Source organism: Caenorhabditis remanei, chromosome II, assembly GCF_010183535.1.
Source record: "Caenorhabditis remanei strain PX506 chromosome II, whole genome shotgun sequence".
NCBI classification, from domain to species: Eukaryota; Metazoa; Nematoda; class Chromadorea; order Rhabditida; family Rhabditidae; genus Caenorhabditis; species Caenorhabditis remanei.
The window spans coordinates 686,148-711,322 of NC_071329.1; the positions used below are offsets into that span (position 1 = coordinate 686,148).

The 25,175-nt window shown below is 37.7% G+C and overlaps 6 protein-coding genes across 6 annotated transcripts; 2 read left to right on the forward strand and 4 right to left on the reverse strand.

The window, feature by feature from the left end:
- Nucleotides 1–4,838: 4,838 nt before the first annotated feature.
- Nucleotides 4,839–5,720, forward strand: GCK72_003753 (uncharacterized protein; the record flags this gene model as incomplete). Its single annotated transcript, XM_003099117.2, has 3 exons — nt 4,839–4,994; nt 5,042–5,322; nt 5,372–5,720. The coding sequence occupies 3 exons, from the start codon at nt 4,839–4,841 to the stop codon at nt 5,718–5,720; spliced, it is 786 nt and encodes a 261-aa protein (XP_003099165.2).
- Nucleotides 5,721–7,147: 1,427 nt separating this feature from the next.
- Nucleotides 7,148–9,328, reverse strand: GCK72_003754 (uncharacterized protein; the record flags this gene model as incomplete). The annotated part of the gene is made up of 8 exons (XM_053724218.1): nt 7,148–7,267; nt 7,319–7,574; nt 7,621–7,700; nt 8,241–8,361; nt 8,408–8,478; nt 8,588–8,870; nt 8,917–9,224; nt 9,269–9,328. 8 exons carry the CDS (start codon nt 9,326–9,328, stop codon nt 7,148–7,150), a joined length of 1,299 nt encoding a protein of 432 aa, XP_053588412.1.
- A 756-nt stretch (nt 9,329–10,084) lies between these two features.
- GCK72_003755 (uncharacterized protein) lies at nt 10,085–11,526 on the reverse strand (the record flags this gene model as incomplete). Its single annotated transcript, XM_053724219.1, has 6 exons — nt 10,085–10,291; nt 10,393–10,438; nt 10,516–10,784; nt 10,841–11,153; nt 11,206–11,361; nt 11,411–11,526. The coding sequence occupies 6 exons, from the start codon at nt 11,524–11,526 to the stop codon at nt 10,085–10,087; spliced, it is 1,107 nt and encodes a 368-aa protein (XP_053588413.1).
- Nucleotides 11,527–13,267: 1,741 nt separating this feature from the next.
- Nucleotides 13,268–16,948, reverse strand: GCK72_003756 (uncharacterized protein; the record flags this gene model as incomplete). Its single annotated transcript, XM_053724220.1, has 7 exons — nt 13,268–13,613; nt 14,630–14,725; nt 14,911–14,983; nt 15,734–15,884; nt 16,269–16,581; nt 16,627–16,779; nt 16,830–16,948. The coding sequence occupies 7 exons, from the start codon at nt 16,946–16,948 to the stop codon at nt 13,268–13,270; spliced, it is 1,251 nt and encodes a 416-aa protein (XP_053588414.1).
- Nucleotides 16,949–19,060: 2,112 nt separating this feature from the next.
- On the forward strand, nt 19,061–21,087 carry GCK72_003757 (uncharacterized protein; the record flags this gene model as incomplete). The annotated part of the gene is made up of 5 exons (XM_003099095.2): nt 19,061–19,167; nt 19,219–19,371; nt 19,418–19,730; nt 20,406–20,683; nt 20,733–21,087. 5 exons carry the CDS (start codon nt 19,061–19,063, stop codon nt 21,085–21,087), a joined length of 1,206 nt encoding a protein of 401 aa, XP_003099143.2.
- A 1,040-nt stretch (nt 21,088–22,127) lies between these two features.
- On the reverse strand, nt 22,128–23,995 carry GCK72_003758 (uncharacterized protein; the record flags this gene model as incomplete). The annotated part of the gene is made up of 5 exons (XM_003099122.2): nt 22,128–22,479; nt 22,528–22,808; nt 23,346–23,643; nt 23,695–23,838; nt 23,883–23,995. The coding sequence occupies 5 exons, from the start codon at nt 23,993–23,995 to the stop codon at nt 22,128–22,130; spliced, it is 1,188 nt and encodes a 395-aa protein (XP_003099170.2).
- Nucleotides 23,996–25,175: the final 1,180 nt, after the last annotated feature.

Below are 25,175 nucleotides of genomic sequence, written 5' to 3' on the forward strand. Positions count from 1 at the left end.
TTGTTATTGTATTTTTTGTAAGATCTTGTGATTTCGCTCCTCAGAGAGCCGAGCCCCCATAATTTTGTGGCATATGAGTGAGGAGGTGTGTATTAATTGATGGTTTATTGACGATAACAAGAACGAGGAGTGATTTGGGAATACTTTGAGAATAATAAAACAAGGAACAAAAAAAGGAGGAGTTGTTAGGTGTTAGTCAGAGATCTTCCCAACGACGGGGGTGGCAATTGCGCTCTACCGAAACTAAGGAAATTGTAATAGGAACTCCAAAAGATACATATTCAAAGAGTTTCGGTGGAGGGGAGAGTTCCGCCACCTAACTAGGAAAGGTCATGGAGTCGGCGTGGAGATATGGGGCATGACCTACATTATTGGAAAGCTGAAGAAACGCAGATTCCTAATATATACTCAGTTTTTGTGCTCAAGACCTGGTACATGAGAAAAACAAGTTCTGAAAAATGATAAATTATTACAATTTTTCCACACTTTTACTTTGTTTCTCTCGAATATCAGGCCTAGAGGGCGAAAACTGAGTATTCATTTGAAATCAGCGTTTTCATAGCATTTTAATGATACCAGTCACGTTACAAAACTCCAAACTGACCCACGACCTTCCCTGGTAAGGAAACACTTACAAAGTGGCAATAACAAGTAAAACTAACTTTTTTAAACATTAATCAGCAAAATAAACGTTTAATGAAGTTGGAAACATGATGACGATAGGAGAATCAACAAATTGCAAACCTGCAACTAATATTCTCGTACTCGACAACATATTTTATAACTTTTGAGCTTGCTCACGTGTTCTTTTTTTGAATTTTAAACGGTACAAAGTTGTAACTAAGTCTACCGGAGCATACAAGCTGCAATCGTCACTGTCATTTGTTAGTTTGTCGATTGTCCGGATTGTCAGATAGTCATGAGTGAGATCTTATATAAATTGTGTTAATCATGCTTGGTTCTTTTCTTGATCTAATCATTTTTGCAAATTGACGTGAATTCGGTATTGTATCTTGTGGCTGAATTTTCAGTCTGACGTTTTGCTAATTTAACAAGTTGTCAGCTCATTTTTCGTTGTTGTTCAAAGGATGTATGGGTTTAGTTCTAATCATGCTGCCTCTTGACAACCTCTATTATCATTCAGTGATTTTGGTAATCTGCCTGTCTCCTGCGTTGTCATTTTGTCACATTGACGTATAATAATTAGTCAAACGGCAAGGGTGCCTACTCTGCCTACTTTGCTCGCTTCTCAATTTGCAACCTTTCTATTTTATCTGTTGGAAGTCACAAAAATTTGACTCTAAAATGTATCTGACGTAGATTTAACGCGATTTGTTTGTCTGAAAACGCGGCAAATGAGTGCGCTTTTCACTTCTGAAAATCTGACAATTTTCAACTTTTTTCGAATAATTTCCAAATCTGTTAGCTGACTATAAGAATTGGATTTTCTATAATTTTCGAGTCAAAAAAATCAATCTTCGGGTTAAAAATTATGGAAAGTTCAAACTTTCAGTCGATTTCCAGCCTAGATCTCATAAACCTTTCTTAGGCTCCCTCTTCTACAAGAAAAACTCAAAAACTCACTCTCTCTCACTGGACACAACCAGCGTCGTGTTGCTGTCGTAAACAAGGCGACTGTAGCCAGGAGCCATTTCTTTCACTGTAACAGATTTATACGGTTCAGATTAAAGAGAAAATGAAAGAAACGTGAGCTTCTAGAAATTAAAATGATTAAAATTCGCTTCGAGACGACGTGTAGACGTCGCCAATGCCCAGTTGGGGAATATAATTGTTAAAGAGAGTACTGGAGTGATTAGAGACGCCGAGAACTGGTACTCGATGAGCTCTCCAAAACGATCGGTGACGTTAATTTGTTTGTGAGACAAAACGGAAAGAAGAGTGGAGAAAAATCTTGTGATTTCGCTCCTCAGAGAGCCGAGCCCCCATAATTTTGTGGCATATGAGTGAAGAGGTGTGTATTAATTGATGGCTTATTGACGATAACAAGAACGAGGAGTGATTTGGGAATACTTTGAGAATAATAAAACAAGGAACCAAAACAGGAGGAATCGATGAGTGTTAGTCAGGGATTCTGGGTGAGATTTTCCCAACGACGGTTTCGCAATCGCGCTCTACCGAAATCAAGGAACATTTTGTTAGAGGCTCCAAAAGATCTGGTGGAGCGCAGAGTTGTTTCTAATAGGTCATGAAGTCAGTGTGGAGTTGTCAAACGTCACCTATATCAGTGAAAACCTGAGAAAACGCTGATTCGAAATATATGTTCAGTTTTTGTCGATAAATGGTCCGGTGAAAAGTGAGGAAGACCTTTCCTCTGGGTTTCTTCGCTCTGTGTTATGTTTTGTACGGGTGGTCCAGTGGTTGGCCCCAACAAGCGAACATATGTGTGCGGTGGTCCGGTAATTGAGGGGCGATGAGGAAGAGGAGGATTTAGATGCATACGTATAGATAGACAGGTTTTTTTGCCATACGGTGTTTTTTTATTAGATGCGCTTTTGCTACCGTAAAAACTGTATTATACTGGAATTTTTTCTATTTTAGCCAACAAAATGTCTAGAAACGTTTTTTCGGGACTTCTTGTTCGAGAATTTGCTAAAAATTGGTTCATAGGTAGTTTCGACCATTCTGAATACGATGATTACAGAATCGCTCGCCTCTTCCTGCTCTGGAGCTTTTTTTCACTCTTCCGAATAAAATTACTGTCTAGGGAAGGTGACCAAGTGACTGCGAATTTATGGCCCACGACTTATATCATTGGAAAGCTGAGAAAACGCTGATTCCGGATATCTGTTTAGTTTTTTCCCTCGAGGGCTGGCATTTGAGAAAAACTAGGTCAACGTTCAGTAAGGCTACTATGTTTGGCCTAAAACTCAAGTATGGATTCTAGGCCAGCAGTCATACAAGGACAATATAAATGTAAAAGAAGAAATGTCTGAAATGTTTTATCACAACCGCACTCTACCGGAACTATGACACAATTTCATAGAAAAAAAAGAATATAGAAAACCCTTAAGATAGTTAGAATTGAGAACAAGTATTTAACACACTTCCGTTAATTATGTCAGAGAAAAAAAGTCAAAAACACAAGAAAAACGGCTCAAAATAACCAACAAACGTGTTACGAAACTCCCAAAAGCGTGAGAATATCACAGGCTGCTCTAAAACATTCTAAAAGCAACGTATTCTAGAAATGAGAAAAAAGCAAGACTAACCCTTAGAGAGTATAATAAAGCCGAGGGAAGTATGATAAGTGATTCATAAATTTTATTTAAAAAATGAATGGAAAAGGGCAAAATAGTTAATCATCAATTATTACAACATCAAAGTACACTTGATAACTCATCAGCTTTTGGTGCAAGAATTGCAGCTCAGCATTTATTTCGGCATACTTGCAACCGGGCCGAGTCCGGGCCGTGAGCGGGCCTTTGAATAACTCGCTTTAAAATGAAAATTAGGAGTCGATCAACCTGTCAAATTGTAGATCTCGGTGAGCTCTACTCAAATCTATTCTCATTTTCACTGTGCGTTTAGTGAGAGCCGCAGTACAATCCATTAAGTGGCCGGGCCTTGATTCAAGGCCCGGCTGTTCACGGCCCGGTCACTAAATGGATTGTACTGCGGCTCTCACTAATCTCACAGTGAAAATTAGAATATATTTGAGTAGAGCTCACCGAGATCTACAATTTGACAGGTTGATCGACTCCTAATTTTCATTTTAAAGCGAGTTATTCAAAGGCCCGCTCACGGCCCGGACTCGGCCCGGTTGCAAGTATGTATTTCGGTAATCAGATTAGTGGCTGGCTTGTTGTCATGGAAGGAGAATTCTGGTCGCACATTTTCTGAATCATCGCTGCTATTAGACTTCTGAGAACCTATATACGGCTGGGGTTTCCGATTCTTTGTCTTTTGAATGTTCAGAATGTGGTGCCTCTTGATCTACACGTTCTCTCTTCAACTCTTTTTCCAACTCCTTCTTTCTGTTCAACAATTTCAAAAGGTGGTAATTTTGTTGGCGTTCTATTACAGTTTTTCGGTATTTTGACATTTACCATAGTTGGTTGGAATTAAAAAATTGTATAATGTTAAAACACACCGCGCGATATCTGAGATTCAAATTGAGCACGGACGTTCGGAAATTCGTTTTGCACAAACGCCAAGCGATACCCAGGTAAGATGATGCTGTTAGTGGTCTGCTAGGACACCCCGTTGGTAGGAACACGTTGCGGCACCATTTTCCTTTCCTCCGTTGTCCAACAGTTGTTGACCAGACGCCTCTCTCCACAGGTCAATCAAATAAACGGAGAGGCTCTGTCACCCTCTTTCTATGAGGAACCGTTAGCCGTCTTGTGGCATATCTATCGATCTCTTTTTTCTCAATTTCTTATAACTCCCAAGTTTTAAGACTTATAATTTCAGAATGTTCTCCTTGTGGAATATCCAGTTTTTCAATAGGAAAGACCCAACGTTTCCTCTTTCCAAGAAAATGAATACATGCGTTAGTTTTTCAAGACCCCAGATAGCAGACCACTGTGAAGTTAATTTTACGGATGGAAATGCAGTGTTAACGATTCCAGAAGTAATTGAATATTCCAGAAAGCAGATATCTAATTGGTGAGCTAATTTGAATTTTGTTGAAAAAAATGCAACCTACGCTCTATTCCAGGAATAACAAGACATCAATCTTCACCAATTTTTGGCCTGATAATAAGAAAAAGTTAACGTCGAACACAATGAAAATAGTCGAAAAAATCCAAATGGCTTTTCCAAAAATAACATTTTCCCTAACGTTGCATTCAAATGACTTGAAGGACCAAAACGTCATGGATGCTCTTTTAAATAAGACCTGGAAAAAAGTGACAGTTGACGGAGGTGAATTGAAGGCCGACGATTTGGATAAGATTATGGGCATGGACAATTCGAATAAAAATTTTGTTTTTAAAAACACAAAATTTCCAACAAACTATAAACATAAAAATGTGAGTTTTCAATTTTTAAAAGATGAAAGTCCAAGCTATCATTTCAGGCCTTCAATTTCGCCTCCATTGAGTATGATGATGCCCTGTGGGTTCAAACTGACGACTTGCTCACTGTAACAAACAAGCAGGTCGTCAGACTTGGCCGCACAGCGTTAGAGTCACAAGATTTGAATTTGCTTCTGAAAACTTGGCATAGAAGTCCACACGACATTTTCGACATTCTGACTATCCGCAATAATACTAATGAGCTAAATATGGAGGAAACTTTCAAAGATTTAGTAACATTGACAGTGGACTGGAGACGAAAACATCATCATTCTGTGTATTTGTAAGTCCTGTTTTGTTGAGTTATCTTGTCAAAAATTTGTATATTCCAGGCGCACTGACAACTCCAATAATCACAGAGATCTTCCGGATCTTACAGTGAATATCAGTGGTCGCAACATTCAAATGAGTGCACATAACTATGATGAATGGTTGGATGAGCCCAGGATCTTGAAAACTTTGATTCGGAAGAAATCATTGAAAGATGAGTTGGTCACACTGGATGAGGGGTCTGTTCGAAGAGATGAAATCATCGCAGAAATTGAGAATGTGCTGGCACAACTTACAATTGACCAAATCTACTTTGAAGACGGAAAGGCTAAAACGGAAATGACAAAACTGGCTGCAACGTACATGATAACATTATATTATAGAACGTTTAGGGCTCAGAGAGGAGTTTGAGATTATTGGTTTTATCCTGAAAATGAAAATAATTATTTTCACGGGCAGACACTTATGCACATTCTTCAAAGAGAGGTTCAACCAAACCGTTCAGCCAGCACTGACCTTTAAAATCAATTATATAAAATATTCAAAATCTCTGTTAAAGTTTAGTAATATATTAATTAAATGTTTTTCTTTGTAACTTGAGTTTGTTTTGTTTAAATAAATTATCACCTTACATACTTCATTGAGAACGCCTATCTGGACATACAGGCAATTGAACAGACGCTTGGGCGGCATGCCTATGTCACCTCATTGTAGTGAAGATCAAGAGGCATCCGATTCTGAAGATTCAGAAGACGAAGCATTGGAAACCTCAGTCGTCGAAAGAGATACAGATTTTCATAAGTCTAATAGGAATTTTTATCACAACCGCACTCTACCGGAACTATGACACAATTCCATAGTAACAGAGGATATAAAAAAATCCTCAAGATAGTTAGAATTCCGCGCAATTATATAATACACTTCCGTTTATTATGTCAGAGAAAAAAAGTCGAAAACACAAGAAAAACGGCTCAAAATAACCAACAACCCTGTTACGAAACTCCCAAAAGCGTGAGAATATCACAGGCTGCTCTAAAACATTCTAAAAGCAACGTATTCTAGAAATGAGAAAAAAGCAAGACTAACCCTTAGAGAGTATAATAAAGCCGGGGGAAGTATGATGAGTGATTCATTAATTTTATGAAAAAAATGAATGGAAAAGGGCAAAATAGTTAATCATCAATTATTACAACATCAAAGTACACTTGATAACTCATCAGCTTTTGGTGCAGGAATTAAAGCTCAGTTTCAGTTTTGGTAATTCGTTGAGTTTAACATAGGTGACAAAAACATCGACACATCATTGCTTGTTCCGTCTTTTAAGGCACAATTCTGCCAATAAAAAAGTTACCGTATAAACTGTATTTGAGGTGCACCCTCTAATTGAGGTGCCCCTCTAATACAGTTGCCTTCCAGCAATTTACACTTTTCTCTAATACCGTCATTAACTGACTCCGAACTGTTCTCTCACATTACTATTTCCGCATTTTTGTTGTTAAAAACGTAGTTTGCTATAAAAGTTCAGGATTGTCTCCGTTTTTACGTGAAAGTTCGATGAATTCGGCATTAAAAACTGTTGAAAACAAACACATTCAAGAGATAGTTAGGTACAGAGATCGGGCGAATTCCTCGACTAAAAATAGAAGTGCACTCTTTATTTGAATTGCCCCTCTAATAAAGTTGCACTCCGACGGACCCTTTGAACAATAGAGAAAAAGAGAAGGAAAAACACGGGGAAGATGGTTCACCTGTTAAAAAACCTTCTAAGCTTATATGTTTGGATATCGATAAAATATGCATGGAACGATAATAGAATATCAGAAAAATTAAATTCAAAGTTATTCGATTCCCTCCAAAACAACCCATTGATGATTATCCTCTCTATCCACCCAGGCTCTTCTGATCCACATCCGACACTGGCCCGCCTCTCTGTTCCGGAGTTGATGTCGGTTATCCAGCTGGAATTTCAAAAAATCAAAAAACCATAATGATTTTCTACGACTACTCACAATATCTCCAAAGTGACCATGATGAATCCACGGGTAGCCAGAGTGAGCGTCGTCGGCATTTTGAATATTCTCAGCGTTCACTTGGATATCAATACCTCCCGTTCTATTTACTCTTGTCAGATAGAGATCCTCAATTTGGGAAACTGGACCAGATGACATCCATTTTTGATTGGGTTTTATGAATGGAGCACTGAAAACTTTCCCAACAGTCAAACCATGACTTTCGGCGGTGCTATTGAGAAACAAACGACCTTCGCTAGAAATGAAACACTGTATTTGTTCGAGCAATATTTTTTACCTACCGTTGCTCGTCGAATAACCAAACATAAATTGCTTCCGATTGACCGCCAGTGAGAATTCTAGTCACCATAGCTATATCCTCCTGTATAAATTTATAGCTGGCGCATCTCATTTTCCCAATCTCAATTCCTTTATCAGACTGTCAAGTTCTCCACGAAGACCCATGACCCTCATTTATCTCTCCCCCCTCTCCGACAATTTTTTCTCTTTTATCCTTCCCATCTGGAATGCCATCGTTGCCAATGTTAGTAGTTTCCTCTCCCCCTCCCAATTTGAACATCTTCTTGACTCTGCCATTACCCGGTTTTAATTAATTATCTCATCTGGTCATTTTGTTAAATACATATTATTCTTTTCTCATTTAATTTGCCTTCTTACGGTTATCTCTTCCCCCTTGCCAACTTGTCTGTCTACCCTCCTTTTTATATGTATTCTCATTCCCCGTTTCCTATGTATCATGTCATCCCTATTTTCTACTCGAAACTGTCTCGTGAGGGATCGTTTCTAGTCTTTTGAATCTATATGGTTTCCTTTTAGTCGCAATAAATTTAAATTTAAAATTGAGGTTTATAGGTTGTGGTGGTGAACCTGTGACGGGAAGAGGGAGCCATGCCTTTCCAACCATTATTAATTCCGCATCCCGCAAGTACCATACGCTTTCAATTTGATTGTTCTTATCAGGTCTTGCACGGATGATAGTGAGTTCATGCTTTCCGGGTTGATCAAGTCTTATGGCATCATTTCTGAAAAGTCAATAATATAAAAGTTTAACTAGCACCAGTAGCTCACATAATATGCCCAATGATTGGATGGAAAATTTCCTTTTTATCTGGGTCATCAATTTTCAGTTTCAACTTCAACTTTAGAGTTGTCCCATTCTTTCCTGTCAACTCAGTCGGGTAAAAAGGGTGGAATTTCCGAATAATCCAAACACTCAAGATAATAATCGTTCAATTTCGCTCTCGGAACCTTCATTTTCACCCATGTTCCAAGTGGAAGGCTTGGAGAGCCTGAACGCATTTTGATGGTGATGTCTTGTCCCGGCAAACGCTCTTCACACCAGACATAGAGTAAGTCCTTGTTCTTGTTATCTACCGCGGCAACAATTCCAGTTACAACAACCTCAGGTGGCTCTTCAGGAACTTCTTTAACTTTTTCCAAAACCCATTCACTATCCCGATTATTCTCAACTTTGATTCTTTTGATTGTCAGGTAATACATACCATCAGCGAATTCAAGTTTATTGTTGTTGCTGAAAGTTGAATCATAGGGGAATTAATGTTACATTCTGAACTCACTAAATCTTTCCAAAAACAGAGTGATCAATCTCCTCCTGGTTTTCTTTCAACTTTTGAAGAAGTGTCACTCGAATGATAATTGCCGCATCAGTCCTGTAGATATCCGGAATCACCGAGTACTCCGATGTTTTGAAAGGAGGTGCATCCGCGTTCTTTGGATTAGGAAAGTACAAATCCGCTTGAGTTTTCGAAAATTTCAAGGACACCCAATCCCCGAGAAGCACGGGGTGTTCAGGATTCGTAGTGAGAACACCATCTTTTCCGGGATAGGATTCTTGACACCAAACAAAGAATTGAGTGGGACTCAGCTGAAATGTTCATGATGAATCTTGACAAAAGACAATAAACTTACTTGTCCAACCACTATTCCGTTGATTGTTTTGTCAGAGTTAGTATCCATGGCAAGATCCATTCTGAAAAATATATATATTGAGATACTACAAAACGGGTTGTTGGGCCACCCTGATTTTCATGACTGATGGTCTTTTAAATACTAGAAATTGTGTAAATAATAAATAAAAACTTATTGAACATTTAATGGTATTCAAATAACTAAACAAAACCAAAGTAATGCTGGAACCGTTTTATTGCCCTTGATAGTCGTTGTTGAATAATTTTTTGTTTAAACTTTTTGAATCTTTTATCGTTTTTTTGTGGAGATTTTAAGATGATCAAAGAACGTGCAGCAAACTATATTCAGAATGATAGTTTTCTATTTGTTTTTCTGATTCATAACTCTTCAAGGATTGTAAACACAAATGATTAATTTTTAAAAGTTTTTTGTTTGACATACCCAGCAAACTTTGGAATCATGCGACCTAGCTTTTAACACCACTTGATTGGGGAAAAGAATAAAGTATCGAAAAAGCAAAACGGTGAATGGGGAAAATGGATGTAGAAAACTCTTTTTTCTACTATTCAATAACTTCAAAAAGTGGTCATTTATTTAAACAAAACAAAGCAAGTTACAAATAAAAAATCAAGTTAATGCAGTATAGACAGAAAAGTTTAAAATAGCGTTTTCGTTGATTTTTATAAAATATTACAGAAATTCTTTTAGGATTATTGGGCAACGGTTGAGCAAAAATTTGAAAGCGCAATTGAAATCCAGCAAATTTCAACATTCTCATTTCCTGGAAATCATCGGTCCATCTTCTTATCAATAACCTTAAACTCCTTTCCAAGCGTGCCGAGCTTGAACATGTAGTACTATTAGGTATAGTGTAGCCGGATTTGTCATTTTAGCCTTCCCATCTTCAAAATAGACTTCGTCCATTGTAAGTTGTGTCAGCAGATTTTCGATTTCTGCGATGATTTCATCTCTTCGAACAGACCCTTCGTCCAGTGTGGCCAACTCATCTTCCAACGATTTCTTCTGAATCAAATTTTCAAGATTCTAGGCTCATTCCAGTCTTCAAGGTTCTTGAAGTAATTTGTAATTGCAGTAATCTCGATGATGCGACCTCTAATATTTACTGCAAGAATCGGAGGATCTATGTTATTACTGGAGTTGTCAGCACTTCTGGAATAAACACAAATTTAAGCAGTCTTGTCAAAAATCGGGCTGGCCCAAAATAAAAATATCAAAATAGAACTTACAACAACACAGAATAAAAATACGTGTGTTCCACTGTCAATGTCACTAAATCTTTGAAAGTTTCATCCAAATTTAGTTCATTATTGCGTAGAGTCAGGATTCCGAACATGTCGTGTGGACTTCTCTGCCAAGTTTTTAGGAGCAAATTCAAATCTTGTGGCTCGAATGCTGTTTGGCCAAGTCTGACGATCTGATTATCAGTTAAAGTGAGCAAGTCGTCGATTTGAACCCACTGGGCGTCATTATACGCGATGGAGGCAAAATTGAATGCCTGAAATTATATTTTGGACCGTCATCTTTCAAAAAAAAAATGTATTTCAAACTCACATTTTTATGTCTATAATTTGTTGGAAATGTTGTATTTTTAAATACAAAATTGTTATTTGAATTGTCCATTTCCATAATCTTATCCAAATCGTCGGCCTTCAGTTCACCTCCGTCAACTGTCACTTTTTTCCAGGTCTTATTTAAAAGAGCATCCATGATGTCATTATTCTTCAAGTCATTCGAATGCAACGTTAGGGAAAATGTTATTTTTGGAAAAGCCATTTGGATTTTTTCGACTATTTTCATTGTGTTCGACGTTAACTTTTTCTTATTATCAGGCCAAAAATTGGTGAAGATTGATGTCTTGTTATTCCTGGAATAGAGCGTAGGTTGCATTTTTTTCAACAAAATTCAAATTAGCTCACCAATTAGATATCTGCTTTCTGGAATATTCAATTACTTCTGGAATCGTTAACACTGCGTTTCCATCCGTAAGATTAACTTCACAGTGGTCTGCTATCTGGGGTCTTGAGCACCTCACGTAGGTATTCATTTTCTTGGAAAGAAGTGCAAGGGAGATCCTGCAAAACACAATAATGAATGAAAACAGAAACAAAAATTGAAACTCACTGCTCCAAAGGATCCATTAGTTTGATCACTTCATTCATCGCAAGATGTGGAAGATTTTGAAGAGGAAACGTGGCGTCTTTCCTGTTGAACAACTGAATATGCCACAAGGTGAACATTCTGAAATTATAAGTCTTAAAACTTGAGAGTTATAGGAAACGGAAAAAGGAAATCAATTGAAAAAATGTATCAAGGGTTTCTCATAGAAAGAGGGTGACAGAGCCTCCGTTTATTTGATTGACCTGCGGGAGAGGCCTCTGGTCAACAACTGTTGGACATAGGAGAAAGGGAAAACGGTGCCGCACCGATTCCCACCAACGGGGTGTTCTTGAAGACCACTAAAAAGGGTAAAGGAGAACATAGGCTGTTCAACAGTATCATCTTACCTGGATATATTTTGTGCAAAAAGAATTTCTCAGTGTCCTTGTCACCACAGGAATCTTATGTATGTACATGTACCATTCTTTCTCAGTAAAAATCGTATTTACAGTACTGACCAAAAGTTGTCAAATTTCGGGTCGATCCGGTTAACATCTTCTACATACAGTACCGGCCAAAAATATATCATATTTGGCCTTTTTCAGGTAAAAATGCCGAACTATGAGAGTGTACTAGGAAATACTAGGAAGGGTAACAAAGAGCATTTCAACAGTATCATCTTACCTGGATTTCGTTTGTGCAAAAAGAATTTCTCAGTGTCCAAGCGACCAGTTGTCAGCACAAAAATCTTATGTATGTACATGTACCATTCTTTCTCGGTGAAAATCGTATGTACAGTACCGGCCAAAAATATACCATATTTGGTCTTTTTCAGGTAAAAAATGCCCAACTCTGAGAGTGTGTCATGGTAAAACTAACTGTCCCACAAAATAACGTCTTATGGGATCGAACAGACCAAGAGTAGAACTCCATTCTTGTAGTTTACAACTTTTTTGTGCGGACACTCCCTACCAAGTTATCGACATACACTCTCTCAAATGGGCCAATTTTAGCGCAAAATAGTCCGATTTTTGAGCTGTCATCTAAAAATGACTGTAACTCTTTAGGAAGTGTTCGTACAAAAAGTGGTCAACTACAAAAATGAAGCTCTACTTTTAATCCGCATGTTTCATTGAAACCTACTGGGTGGGACAATCAGAATTACTATGACACACCTTTTTTTTGCATTTTCAACTGAGATAGGCAAAATATGATAGATTTTTGGCTGGTAGATTTTTGGCTCGAGCCGAAATTTGACAAATTTCGGAAGAAAGACGGGTTCATTCTGTTTAGACCGTTCAAATAATTTTAATTCATTTTAACAACTAAAAAATGATTTTATGTCGGGTTTTTCCGAACGATAAGAACAATTAAAAGAATATAAGTTTTAAATACACTTTGATTATCTCATTATACATATAACAACTTTTGATATTTAGCTCCAAAACTGCACATTTTCAAATTGGTGGGTTCTTATATTATCATAATATCGACGGGTTCATTCTGTGCAGAACGTTCAAATTATAAAAATTTAACAACAAAAAAATAAATAATTGACTTTATTTAGTATTATCTGAAAGATAGAATCAATTAAAAGCATATATGTTTAAAATACACATTCAATTATATACAGATCATAATAATGAGTACATGATTTTTTAGTATAATGATAAAGGACAGATATAAATGTGATTGGCTTTAAAACAAATGCTGATAAAAAATATATATCAAAGTGTAGATCTTGTAAGGGACGTCTAAGCAAAAACTACCAGTTAGGTAAAAATTGAACTACTGGCTAGCTCGACCTGCAGGGATACTACATTTCAATACACTTTCTACCCACAAAATTAGTTTTCAAGCGAGTGAACAGTCTGAAATGCTTCACTTCTTCTCACCGACCTTACGTTTGTGAAAATACGCATTCAGAAGCGCCATAGCAGCAATTTTGGATGTGTTGCGTTGAGCTTTTCCATTGATATAATATACTTGGTCATTTTCCAGTAAGCTGAGCACCTCTTGAAGTTCAGCAGTTATTTCTTCTCTTTGGGCAGCATTCTCGTCTTCTCCGGCCAATTCGTCTTCCAACTTTTTCTTTTGCACCAAATTTTTCATAATTCTAGGTTCATCCAACTCTTCATAGTCAGCAAATGACAACATCTGAATTATGTCACCACAGGCAGCAACCTTTAGAAATGGTAGATCGCGATTTCCAATGTTTTCGGCGCCACTGAAATATACTCTATGAGTAAAACTTGAACATTTAGTAGAGTACTCACAGAAAATTATAACTGACAAGGGAACCCCAAGACCATGCAAATGCTTTTTTGGCTGAAACTTTCAGGATAGGTTTAGAATGGTCTGAAAAGACGTTCCTGAGATTTTTGAAATCCGCCCGACACTTTCAGCCGAGTTATGAGCTCTCAAAGTTTGGCTCAGATTTAACACAGGAAACCTCATTTTCTCACTCTGAGAAAGTTCCCAAAATATGCCTGTCCTCTAGCTGCCACGTTTTCATCTGGCCGGTTGGCCGAGGGGATGTGCGCTGGGGTGGTAATCAAAGTGTTGGGGGTTCGTTTCCCCTTTTGGTTTTAATTTTTTTGTTTTTCTTGATAACACTTTTACCACCGTTTTCGACATATTTTGTCTTCTTTTCTTTGTCTTCTAGTTCAAAATATCACAAAAATTCATATTTCGAAGTTTCAAAAAATTTCATTTTTCCATCAAATCTTCATCTTGCGTCCAGATAGTTAGCCAGGTTTGATTTTTTGGTCGAAAAATGAAATTTTTTGAAACTTCGAAATATGAATTTTTGTGATATTTTGAACTAGAAAACAAAGAAAAGAAGACAAAATATGTCGAAAACGGTGGTAAAAGTGTTATCAAGAAAAACAAAAAAATTAAAACCAAAAGGGGAAACGAACCCCCAACACTTTGATTACCACCCCAGCGCACATCCACAGGTCGTCCGCCACGGACGCAATATGGGCGATATATGGGCCGCGCGTGGACTCAGCACGAATTCGCAGAGGATTGTATGTGGTCCGTATACGGTCCGTTTTGAGTCCGCGCGCCGACGTAGTCGCTCGCACCGCCAGCCCTCTCCCTACTTCGTTTTCCGGTTGAGATCGTCATTTAACAAAGAAGAATAGAGATAAAATTACTATTTTATTAAAAGAAAGATAAAAGGAACATTAAAAATGATAAAATTAAGAAGGAAGACACAACAAATTACTTAGAAATTACAAATTTGTCCGCCAGCCGTGTCCTTGAAATCCATCGAAATCCAATAGTCGTAGAAGCAATTTCCAGTCGTTGATTTCCGTTTTTCCCTTTGTATTTCTGAAAAAAATAAATTACTTGCTGAATAAAACATAATTATTCAGTTAACTTACTTTCGAAAATAGTTTCTTCCCTCCGGACGAAAACATATGTCGTGCTTGTGAAAGTAGTTCTGGCCAATTTTATCTAATTTCCTAACTGAAAAAACTTATTTTGAATATAAAATGCTGAATATTATCACAAACCTTTGAGGAAATCGATGAATTGGTTCCATTTCAGCTATCGTCGCTTCTTCTCTTTTTGGGGCCAACGGATTGACTGAAAACACAATAATTGTTTTATCATTCACAGTAAAATGCAAGAATTTTTCACGAAAAAATTAATAAGGAGAAATTTCAATAGAGAAATACATGAAGTAAAGCGAAACTTTAGAAAAATAGGGAAAGAAACGTAAAAACTCCGTAAATGATAAAAAATTATCATTATCCGAGAGAAGTCCGAGAGCTTCGGAAGAGCTGCTGCATGCCGCGGCCGCGGCCAGCGCGCCCATATACGGTCCGCGCGCGGACGCCTGCCGCCCACTTCCACCTCTTTTCCCGAAGTCCACACTGCGTCCATATACAGTCCGCAGCGGACCAAATTTCCGCTGCGGACTCTATATGGACGAAAAATGGGACTGAATCCGCATGCGGTCCGCACGCCAACTACCTGTGTCCCCTCGGCCAACCGGCCAGATGAAAACGTGGCAGCTAGAGGACAGGCATATTTTGGGAACTTTCTCAGAGTGAGAAAATGAGGTTTCCTGTGTTAAATCTGAGCCAAACTCTGAGAGCTCATAACTCGGCTGAAAGTGTCGGGCGGATTTCAAAAATCTCAGGAACGTCTTTTCAGACCATTCTAAACCTATCCTGAAAGTTTCAGCCAAAAAAGCATTTGCATGGTCTTGGGGTTCCCTTGTGAGATGTTTATATTTCCAGTCAATATTCAAAGTCACTGAACCATCCAAAACTTTCTCCATATCCAATTCATTATTGCAACATTTGAAGAATTTGAACATGTCGTGCTCACTGCTTTGCCACTTTTTCAGTAGAAGGCTCAATTCTTCCGACTTGAAATTTGTTGAGCCAAGAATGATAGACGGCTTGTGTTGGACGGCTAGCAAGTCGTCCATTTGAAGCCACGTAGCGTCTTCATACTCGATAGAAGCAAATTTGAGGGCCTGAAAACAGTTGCTCTGCTCACAATAATGAAAATGTGCTCTATTGTTTACAAAAACACATTTAGAATATTTTCCGCTAAACTTGCATAAAACTCGTTCTTCTATATATGCGTTCTTCTAAACTGAGATACCGTAAAACCTCTAAAAGAGGAGCTCCCAGCATAGCCTATATAATGCAGTATATCTCAGTTCTCAAAGGAAATATCAAAAAGTTGACAACAGACAAAATGTAGCTGAATACTTATAAAATTTTTCTTCAGTTAGAAAAAATTTGATAGCTATCGAGGCAGGTAAGATATTGTGCACCAAACTCTTGCTACTGGGGACATCTCCTATTAGAGGTTTTACGATAGGTGTGATTGAAGCGCGTTTTGTTAAACTCACATTCACATGCTTATAACCCAATGGAAAAACAATGTTCTTGAATGCAAAAGCCTTTTCCAAATTGTCCATTTCCATGATTTCATCCAAATCCTCGGTCTTCAGTTCCCCTCCGATGATATTCACTTTCTTCCAGGTCTTATTTTTCAGAGCATCCATGACGTCCTGGTCCTTCAAGTCACTTGAATGCAAGGTTAGAGAGAAAACGATTTTCGGGAAGGTCGCTTCAATTTGATCTACCAATTTAATGGTTGTCGATATGAAGCTTTCGGTGGATGCGAATGGGTTAAAAAACCAAGAGGACTCTTTCTTATTCCTGAAATTATAATTTTATTGTAAGAAAATATGGAGAAAAACCTACCAATCAATAATCTCACTCTTTGAGACTTTCAGCTTGTTCGGAATCTCAATCACAGCAGATTCATCCGTGAAATTAACTTCAAAGTGGTCTTCTGTAGCTACCGATGTTTTTACACACTCGTTCATTTTCTTAGATAGCACAGATAAAGAGATACTGAAAACATTTCAGTGGAACGGATTAAAAAAATAGAAAAAGTAACTCACTGCTCCAGAAGATCCATTTGCGTGACGACATTGGTAATTGCATTGTCTGGGAGTTGTGGAAGAGGAAATTCAGTTTTCTCTTCGTTTCCCCAGAACGGTATACTTAGAAAAGAGAACATTGAGAGCCTAGTAACAGAAGACAAACGAAGACGGGGGGAAAGGGAAAAATGGTGAGCCAACTGACCGACGGGGAGTGGTCTTAGCTATAGAGGGAACAATATCCGCGTGAGAGGAACGATAGAACACAGACAGCTCTTTTAGTCGGTTCTCGACGGGCCGAGAACGGACAACTGGGGGGTCAACATCTGTCGCGCATTTGGATTACTTTATTCATCGCAAGACGTGGAAGATTTTGAAAAGGAAACGTGGGGTTTTCCTGTTGATATTCCCCATGGCGAACATTCTGAAATTATAAGTCTCGAAATTTGGGAGTTAAAAGGAGAAACATAGGCTATTCAACAATATCTTCTAACCTGGATATCGGTTGTGCGAAAAGAATTTCACAATTTCCGAACATCCTTAATGTAATCAGAACCAAGAAAAAACACCAGGATAATCATATTCACCAATTTTGATAGATGGGGTTCCGTTATAATACAGTTTTTACGGTATTTTGATAGTTGGCTGAAAGCAAAACATTTTACAATGCCGATAATTGTAATTGTAATTGTTTATTACGACTTATCAGTCGTGAAAATAAATTAGAACCAGTACACATAATACATAAATAACACGTAGGCAGGGAGGGTAACATAATATTGTGAGGGCGAGTTAAATTATATTGGATGCATTTAAACGAGGTTTCGTTGAGGTGCATTGGATGTGCTTTTAAGTTGCGTCAAATAAGTTAGAGTACGGTTGAAAAAGAATTTCCTTCGCAGTTTGTTTTTGGGTCGCTTCCAAACGAATCTAGTCTTCGCGCGCGTGCGATTGTTTTGTGATAGTGTGAAGAAATCGGCTGTATTGAGATCTATTTTGCCACTCATCATATTTTCGATGAGTTTTTTTTTATCTATTTGCAGGCGCCTGTCTTTCAGAGAAGAGAGCCCGTAGAGTTGGTTGCGCTATATAGAGGTTTTGTAGCCCGGGTCGTTTGGTCTTAAGTATTTGCTCGTGTGCCTACTGTACAGTCTTCTGGTAAAGGAGTTTTGAACCGATTCAATTAGCTTTTCGTCAGATACTTTTAGGGGGGAGCTTACTAGTGCCATACTCCAGCACTGATAAATGTCAGAACACACCCTATCGCGAGCAGAAACTTCTTCCGATTCCTTTTCAATTGAATGGTGGAAACATGTGGAAACATCAGTACTATCCGTTCTGGTTTAACACGACAAGTGGAACGTTCAGTACCGGCCAAAAAATATATCATATTTGGTTTTTTTCAGTTGAAAATGGTCAACTTTGACACTATGTCACGGTAATGCTGATTGTCCCATCAAGTAGATTTTTATTGAATCATACAGATTACACATAGATCTCCATTTTTGTAGTTGACAACTTGTACGGACGCTCCCTACCAAGGTACGTATCGACAAAGTAATTCCTCTCTCAAATCGACCCATTTCCGTGCAAAATTATGCGACTTTCAAGCTGTCGTATTTAATGACCGTGAAATTTCTTTGACGATTGATAACTTTCTAGTATGTGTCCGTACAAAAATTCTGTTAAAAATTCTGTAAAAAATAAAGCTATATCTGCGATCTACACACTCCATAAACAATTGATATTGTGAGATAATCAAGGAGGTCGTCTCACACTCACAAAGTTGATCATTTTCAACTAAAAACTGCAAGTTTCACATCCCCCCCCCCCTAGTACTTTAGGTCTATGTTTTATCTGTAATTTCAACTAAAAAAGTCAAAATATGATATATTTTTGGCAAGCACTGTAATTGGCACCTATTGTGCCGCATCTGCCGACAATTGACGCGCAAACAATGCCCACTGTGACCTGATTACACCGCCCGACGTCTGAGATTCAAATTGAGCAAGGACATTCTATCTTCCCAGAATCAAAGCTCTTGGAGTAATAAACTAAAAGTGCAACAGTTGCTGACCCGGAGCTGTACGTTCGTCGAGAGCCGACTAATGTGTTCTATCGTTACACTCGCGCGGATATTGTTCCCTCTGTAGCTCAGACCCCTCCCCGTCGGCCAGTTGGCTTCTCAGTTATCCTGTTTGTCCGGGTGACCCGTCATCGTTTATCTCCTGTTCCTGTTTCTTAGGTTCTCAATGTTCTCTTATCTAAGTATACCGTTCTGGGGTACCGAAGAGAAAACTGAACAACTCCCAGAGGATGCAAAGACTGATGTCGTCACGGAAAAGGATCTTCTTGAGCGGTGAGCTACTTTTTTCTATTTTTTTATCCGTATAATGTTTTTTCTTTACAGTATCTCTTTAACTGTGCTATCTAAGGGGAGGAACAAGCGTCTAAGAACAGCGGCACTGGCAGATGACCACTTCGAAGTTAACTTCACGGATGAATCCGCTGTGATTGAAAATCCGACGATGCTGAAAGTCTCAAAGAGTGAGATTATTGATTGGTAGAGGTTTCCCACCATGTTTTTGACAATAAAATTATAATTTCAGGAGTAAGAAAGAGTCCTCATGGTTTTTTAACCCATTCGCATCTACCAACAGTGAAAACTTCAAAATCTTTGAATTGGTAGATCAAGTTCAAGCGAAGTTCCCGAAAATCTTTTTTTCTCTAACCTTGCATTCAAGTGACTTGAAGGACCAAGACGTCATGAACGCTCTGAAAAATAAGACCTGGAAGAAAGTGAATATCATCGGAGGAGAATTGAAGACCGAGGATTTGGATAAAATCATGGAAATGGACAATTTGAAAAAGGCTTTTGCGTTCAAGAACATTATTTTCCCATTGGGTTATAAGCATGTAAATGTAAGTTCAACAATATAAAACACGTTTCAGATTTCTGGAAAAAAAAGGAGTTTGGAATCGGGAAAAAATGTAATTTAAAGAAAATTAATTTCAGCCAAACTATATCATGATTATATTTTTTTGAAAGCCTACAATTTGTTGATTTCAAAAGTATAAGTCCTAACTCTCAATCCCTCCAAAACAGCAAGTTACAACCCAAAACATGATTTTGAGATTTTCGAAAATTTTCGAAAATCCATAACTTTTGGAATTTTGACCTATGACGTTGATATATAGTTTAAAATTTTCAAAATTTCATGAACTTTCAATATAAAATAAAATAGACTGGTGTACTCCTCGTCCTATAACACACATATCGTAAATCTTGTAATGTAATAGAGGTGTCCCCAGTAGCAAGAGTTTGGTGCACAATATCTCACCTGCCTCGATAGCTATCAACTTTTTTCCAACTGAAGAAATAATTTATAAGTATTCAGCTACATTTTGTCTGTTGTCAACGTTTTGATATTTCTGTTGGGAACTGAGATATACTGCGTAAAATTGGCAGCACCTCTTTTAGATGTTTTACGGAATCTCAGTTTAGAAGAACACAGTGTTATACGAGTTAAGCGGAGAAAGAGCTATTGTAAAATTAGAGCACATTTTCATTATTGTGAGCAAAGCAACTGTTTCCAGGCCCTCAAATTCGCTTCTATCGAGTATGAAGACGCTACGTGGCTTCAAATCGACGACTTGCTAGCCGTCCAACACAAGCCGTCTATCATTCTTCGCTCAACAAATTTCATGTCGGAAGAATTGAGTCTTCTACTGAAAAAGTGGCAGAACAGTGAGCACGACATGTTCAAATTCTTCAAATGTTGCAATAATGAGTTGGATATGGAGAAAGTTCTGGATGGTTTAGTGACTTTGAATATTGACTGGAAAAAAAAGAAAAATCTCAGTTTTACTTTTATGTGAGTGATCTACAAAATGTTCAGTTTCCTCTGAAAATGTATATTTCAGTGGCGCCGAAAACATGGAAAATCGCGATCTACCATATCTAAAAGTTGCTGCCTTTGGTCACACAATTCAGCTGTTCCCATTTGCTGACTATAGAGGGAAGACTGAACCCAGAATAATGAGAAATTTGATGCAAAAGAAAAAGTTGGAAGACGAGTTGGCCGGAAAAGACGAGAATGTTGCCCAAGAAATAACTGCAAAACTTCAAGAGGTGCTCAACTTACTGGAAGAAGACCAAGTATATTATATCAATGGAAAAGCCCAACGCAAAACTTCAAGAATTGCTGCAATGGCAATTTATACTGCGTGGTTTCGCACCAAAAAAACCGGACTGAGAGCTCATCAACATATATTTTAAAGCCCATTGCATTTATATCTGTCCTGTATCATTATAAAAATTATGTACTTATTATTATAGTGTAATATAAGAACCCGCCAATTTGAAAATGTTCAGTTATCGAGCTATAGCGAAAAAAATCGCTAGAATCTATACATTTTCATAGTTTTGGGAAATCTAAGAACTTTTCTGTCTCAAAATGCTCAATAACACAAAAAAATAGCTCGAAAATTGTAAATTTTCAAATTGCGGGTTCTTATATGTATAATGAGATAATCGAATTTGTCTTTAAAACGTATATTCTTTTAATTGTTCCTATCTTTTATATAACCTTAGATAAAGCCAATTTTTTTTAAATTATTTGTTAAATTATTATAATTTGAACGGTCTGCACAGAATAAACCCGTCGTTCTTCCCAAACTTGTCAAATTCCGGCCCGACCCGGTTAGCGCAATTATAGGCCGCAATTTTTTTCACAAATTTGTCCGAAATAAGACAATGCTCGTTGGATAGCCCATCGTTGACTAGTACGACCGTTACTGCTAGCGTGGGCATTTCCTACATACATACAGTACCGGTCAAAAAGTTGTAAACTTTGGTCGTTTTCAATCTAGCAAGTTACATATTGACAACGTAACTTCTCCCTCAAATCGACCCATTTCAGTGAAAAATAGTTTCATTTTTAAGCTGTCCACTTAAAATGACCATAACTCTCTAGGGAATGCCCGTACAAAAAAGTTGTCAAGTACAAAAATGAAGCTCTATTTTCAATCTGTATAATTCATTAAAAGTCTACTTAATGGGGCCATTAGTATTATCATGACGCACTCTCAAAGTTGGACAATTTTAACTGAAAACGCGATTCATAAAAATGTCGGTAAATTAGAAAAATTAGAGGTGCTGGTTTATTGATGGAAATATGTCATTTGTTAGTGGATGACAACGTTATAAAAAGTTTAAAAAAAAAGATAAACAGAGAATACATACAAATAAACATGGGACTGAAAACTGTATTATAAATAAAAAAGCGATTTAAAATATTACAAGTTTTTACAAGTGGACTAATCAAGTGGACTAATTCTAGCATTACCATCAACAGAATAAACTGCATTTTCCCACAACTCCTCTCTTACATTCGTCAACTCCTTAGTGATTCTTGTCTTTTTAGCTTGAATCGGTTTCAAAACCTCTTCCTGACCTCTCAACGCGTATTCAATAGTTTCGATTTGCTTCAATTCAACTTCCAGATCAGTTTTCTTGTTGAGTTTCTGCAGAATGTTATAGCATTTTGTCTGCAGTTCATTGCTTTCGGTATTGATCGAATATGTTTGGATACAGATTTGGGTTTTCTTGGAAGTATTCTTGAAACTTATTCCCATCACTGGACGTTTCCGGGTGATGTTGTTGGTGTGTCTGAAAGTAAAAAGATTTAATAGTGTTTGAAGTTTCCGAAATCCTTACATCATTGTTACGTCAGTTTTCCCAGCTTTCTCAACTTTCAATGTCGCAATTCCTTCAAACATTTTCTCGAAGTTTAACGCCGATTCTACACAATCAATTTGAATATGGGTGCAAATATCACGATTACCGTTGACATGGAATTTGAACAGCTCGTTATAGTGTTTTGAATAGAATAGGTTTCTTCCGAGGTTTAAATTTTCAGTGCTGCTTTCAAGACCGCATAAATCCGAAATTTTGATCCAACGTGCGTCTTCATAGATGACATTGGTGCCGGTGAATGCCTGAAAAATTGAAATAAAATGATTATTTGTGAACTGAAACTGTAGGAAGCTAGCACGAATGATAGCTAGTTAAAGAATACCTCAAAAGGTTATCAACTTTCGCTGTTTTCAGTGAGAAATTACCAACTTTGACAGTGTATTTTGTTGTGATCTGATTGTTCAATGACCTCAATTTTGCATGGGTTAAACATTACAAAAATAGGACATAATTTTTGTAGTTGACCACTATTCTGTAGGGACACAATCTCGAAAGTTACAGGTAATCGAAACTATTTCTCTATGAAATCCGTTTAACAGTGTGAAGCTTTTCACTTTGACAACCTGTAATGTTCCAGATAGTGTCCCTACAAAAAATGTTCAACAACAAAAATGATCTGCTATATTTATTCTGTTCAACCCATATGAAATTTAATTTGTCGAATAACCAGGTGACACCTATATACACTATCAAACTTAGTCATTTTCCACTGAAAACTGCCAAACAACAATTAGGGCACGTAGCTCTGACTCTACCCTCTTTATGTTCCAAAAACTCACATTAAAATGATTATACTCCAACGGGAAATCAGTCCCATCGAAAACGAGTTCCCGCTTTAATCCTCTCAAATTAATGAACAAATCCAATTCATTCACTGTCAACGCTCCTCCATGTACAATAATCTTGGTACAATATTTCTTAACTTCATCAGTCAATAAAATTTCTCGAATCTTAAAGTTCAATGAATCCGTCTTAGAAATAACCATAGTGATAAGGAATTGACTGTCAGGGAAAGCGGTTTGAATCAACTGAATTATGTGAGCGGAGTCGGGAATTGCCAATTGTCTTGATTCCAGTCTGAACAATTCTTTGAATAGTTTAGAAAATTTAGAAAAAATGAAGACTAACCCAACATTAGAAATCCAGCGTTCATTAAAAAAAGTAAATACATCTGGATCCCTGTCAAGGACGTCCACTTGATAAGAGAGTGGTTTAAAATCACATTTTCCGACAGACTTGCTCATTTTCTTTGAAAGTGTGGAGAGTTTTATTCTGAAATTTAAGTTTAGTTACTTTAGACGGAAAATTGAACTCACATCTCCATATCCTCCATGAGTTGCAACACATTCTTCATGGGACGATCCGGGAGTTTTGGCAATGGGAATTTAGTTTCTTTTTTGTGCAAAAAAGACGGTAGCCAAGAAGACATCTCTTTGTTTAGGCTGCCAACTCAGTCTAAGAGAAAGCAAGGCAATTGTGAAATATATTGGTTCTAACACATGGAGACGCAGGCTGAGCAGCAGATGATGTTGAAGAAGGGAAAAAGGAGGACCTCCCGCTGACCATTAGAGAAATGGACGGGACCACTGTGGTTTGGAACGCTACTGGCTATGAAGTGGGTAATGCGAGGGGGAGTGTGTGCGTGTATCTTAGTGGCCGGGTGTTTCTACGATGATCTGTGTGTCCGGATGTCCGAAACCTAATGGCGTATTTACAAGGAAAGTCTTTGAAGACGCGGCTTTGAAACGATCTATAAATTTGGTCACAGGTGTTTTCGACTACATGAAGTCCATTTTTGCCATCAAAACCAGTCGAGTTACGAGCTTTCAAAAAAAGTGCTCATACGTAAAAAAATATTTGAATATCTTTGCGTATACTTTTGCCAATTCGGAATTCCATGTGAAAAAACTCAACAAAATGAAAAGTTTGAGAGCTCATAACTCGGCTCACAGAGACATTTAGCAGGTTTTGACTGCAGAAATGGACTCCCCGTAGTCGAAAGTACTTATAACAAAATTTATAGGTAATCCTCTTGTAGTTCTCGTTCCCGTTTTCCATGAAAATGGAAACCAAGATAAAATCAACAGATTGTTCTAATGCCAAAAAGGTCCAAAAGATGTCGATACAGCGAAATAGTGTAGTGGGTAATGAGAGACGCAGCTTGTAATCCACATACCGTTTTTTTTCTTGGAGAGAGGCCCTAACCAACGTATGTATGCGAGTTCTATGGGTTTTTGAACAGCCGACTGACTGTCTGTGTGCCTTTCTGTGTGTCCGGATATCTCGTTTTCTTGGAAACTACGTTCACGTCGTCTAACGCTTCTGAAAAGTCACTGTGTCTGTGGATTCTAGTGTCTCACATAATCAAAAAAGTTGCTTATAATTGAATTAACCGTCTCAAATACATTGAAAACACGAATCTTATAAATGTACAAGAGATGTCTGTAACAAAATCTGTGTGTCCGGATGTCCACAGCAAGAATAAAGCTTCTTTTGGAAATTGTCACTCTAATTAAGGTTGGGGCCTTCATAGCCAACGGAGGTCTAGCAAAGGGGTATTTGCTTGTGTGTGTCGATAGCAATTTCTGTGCGTCCGGACGTCCAATCTG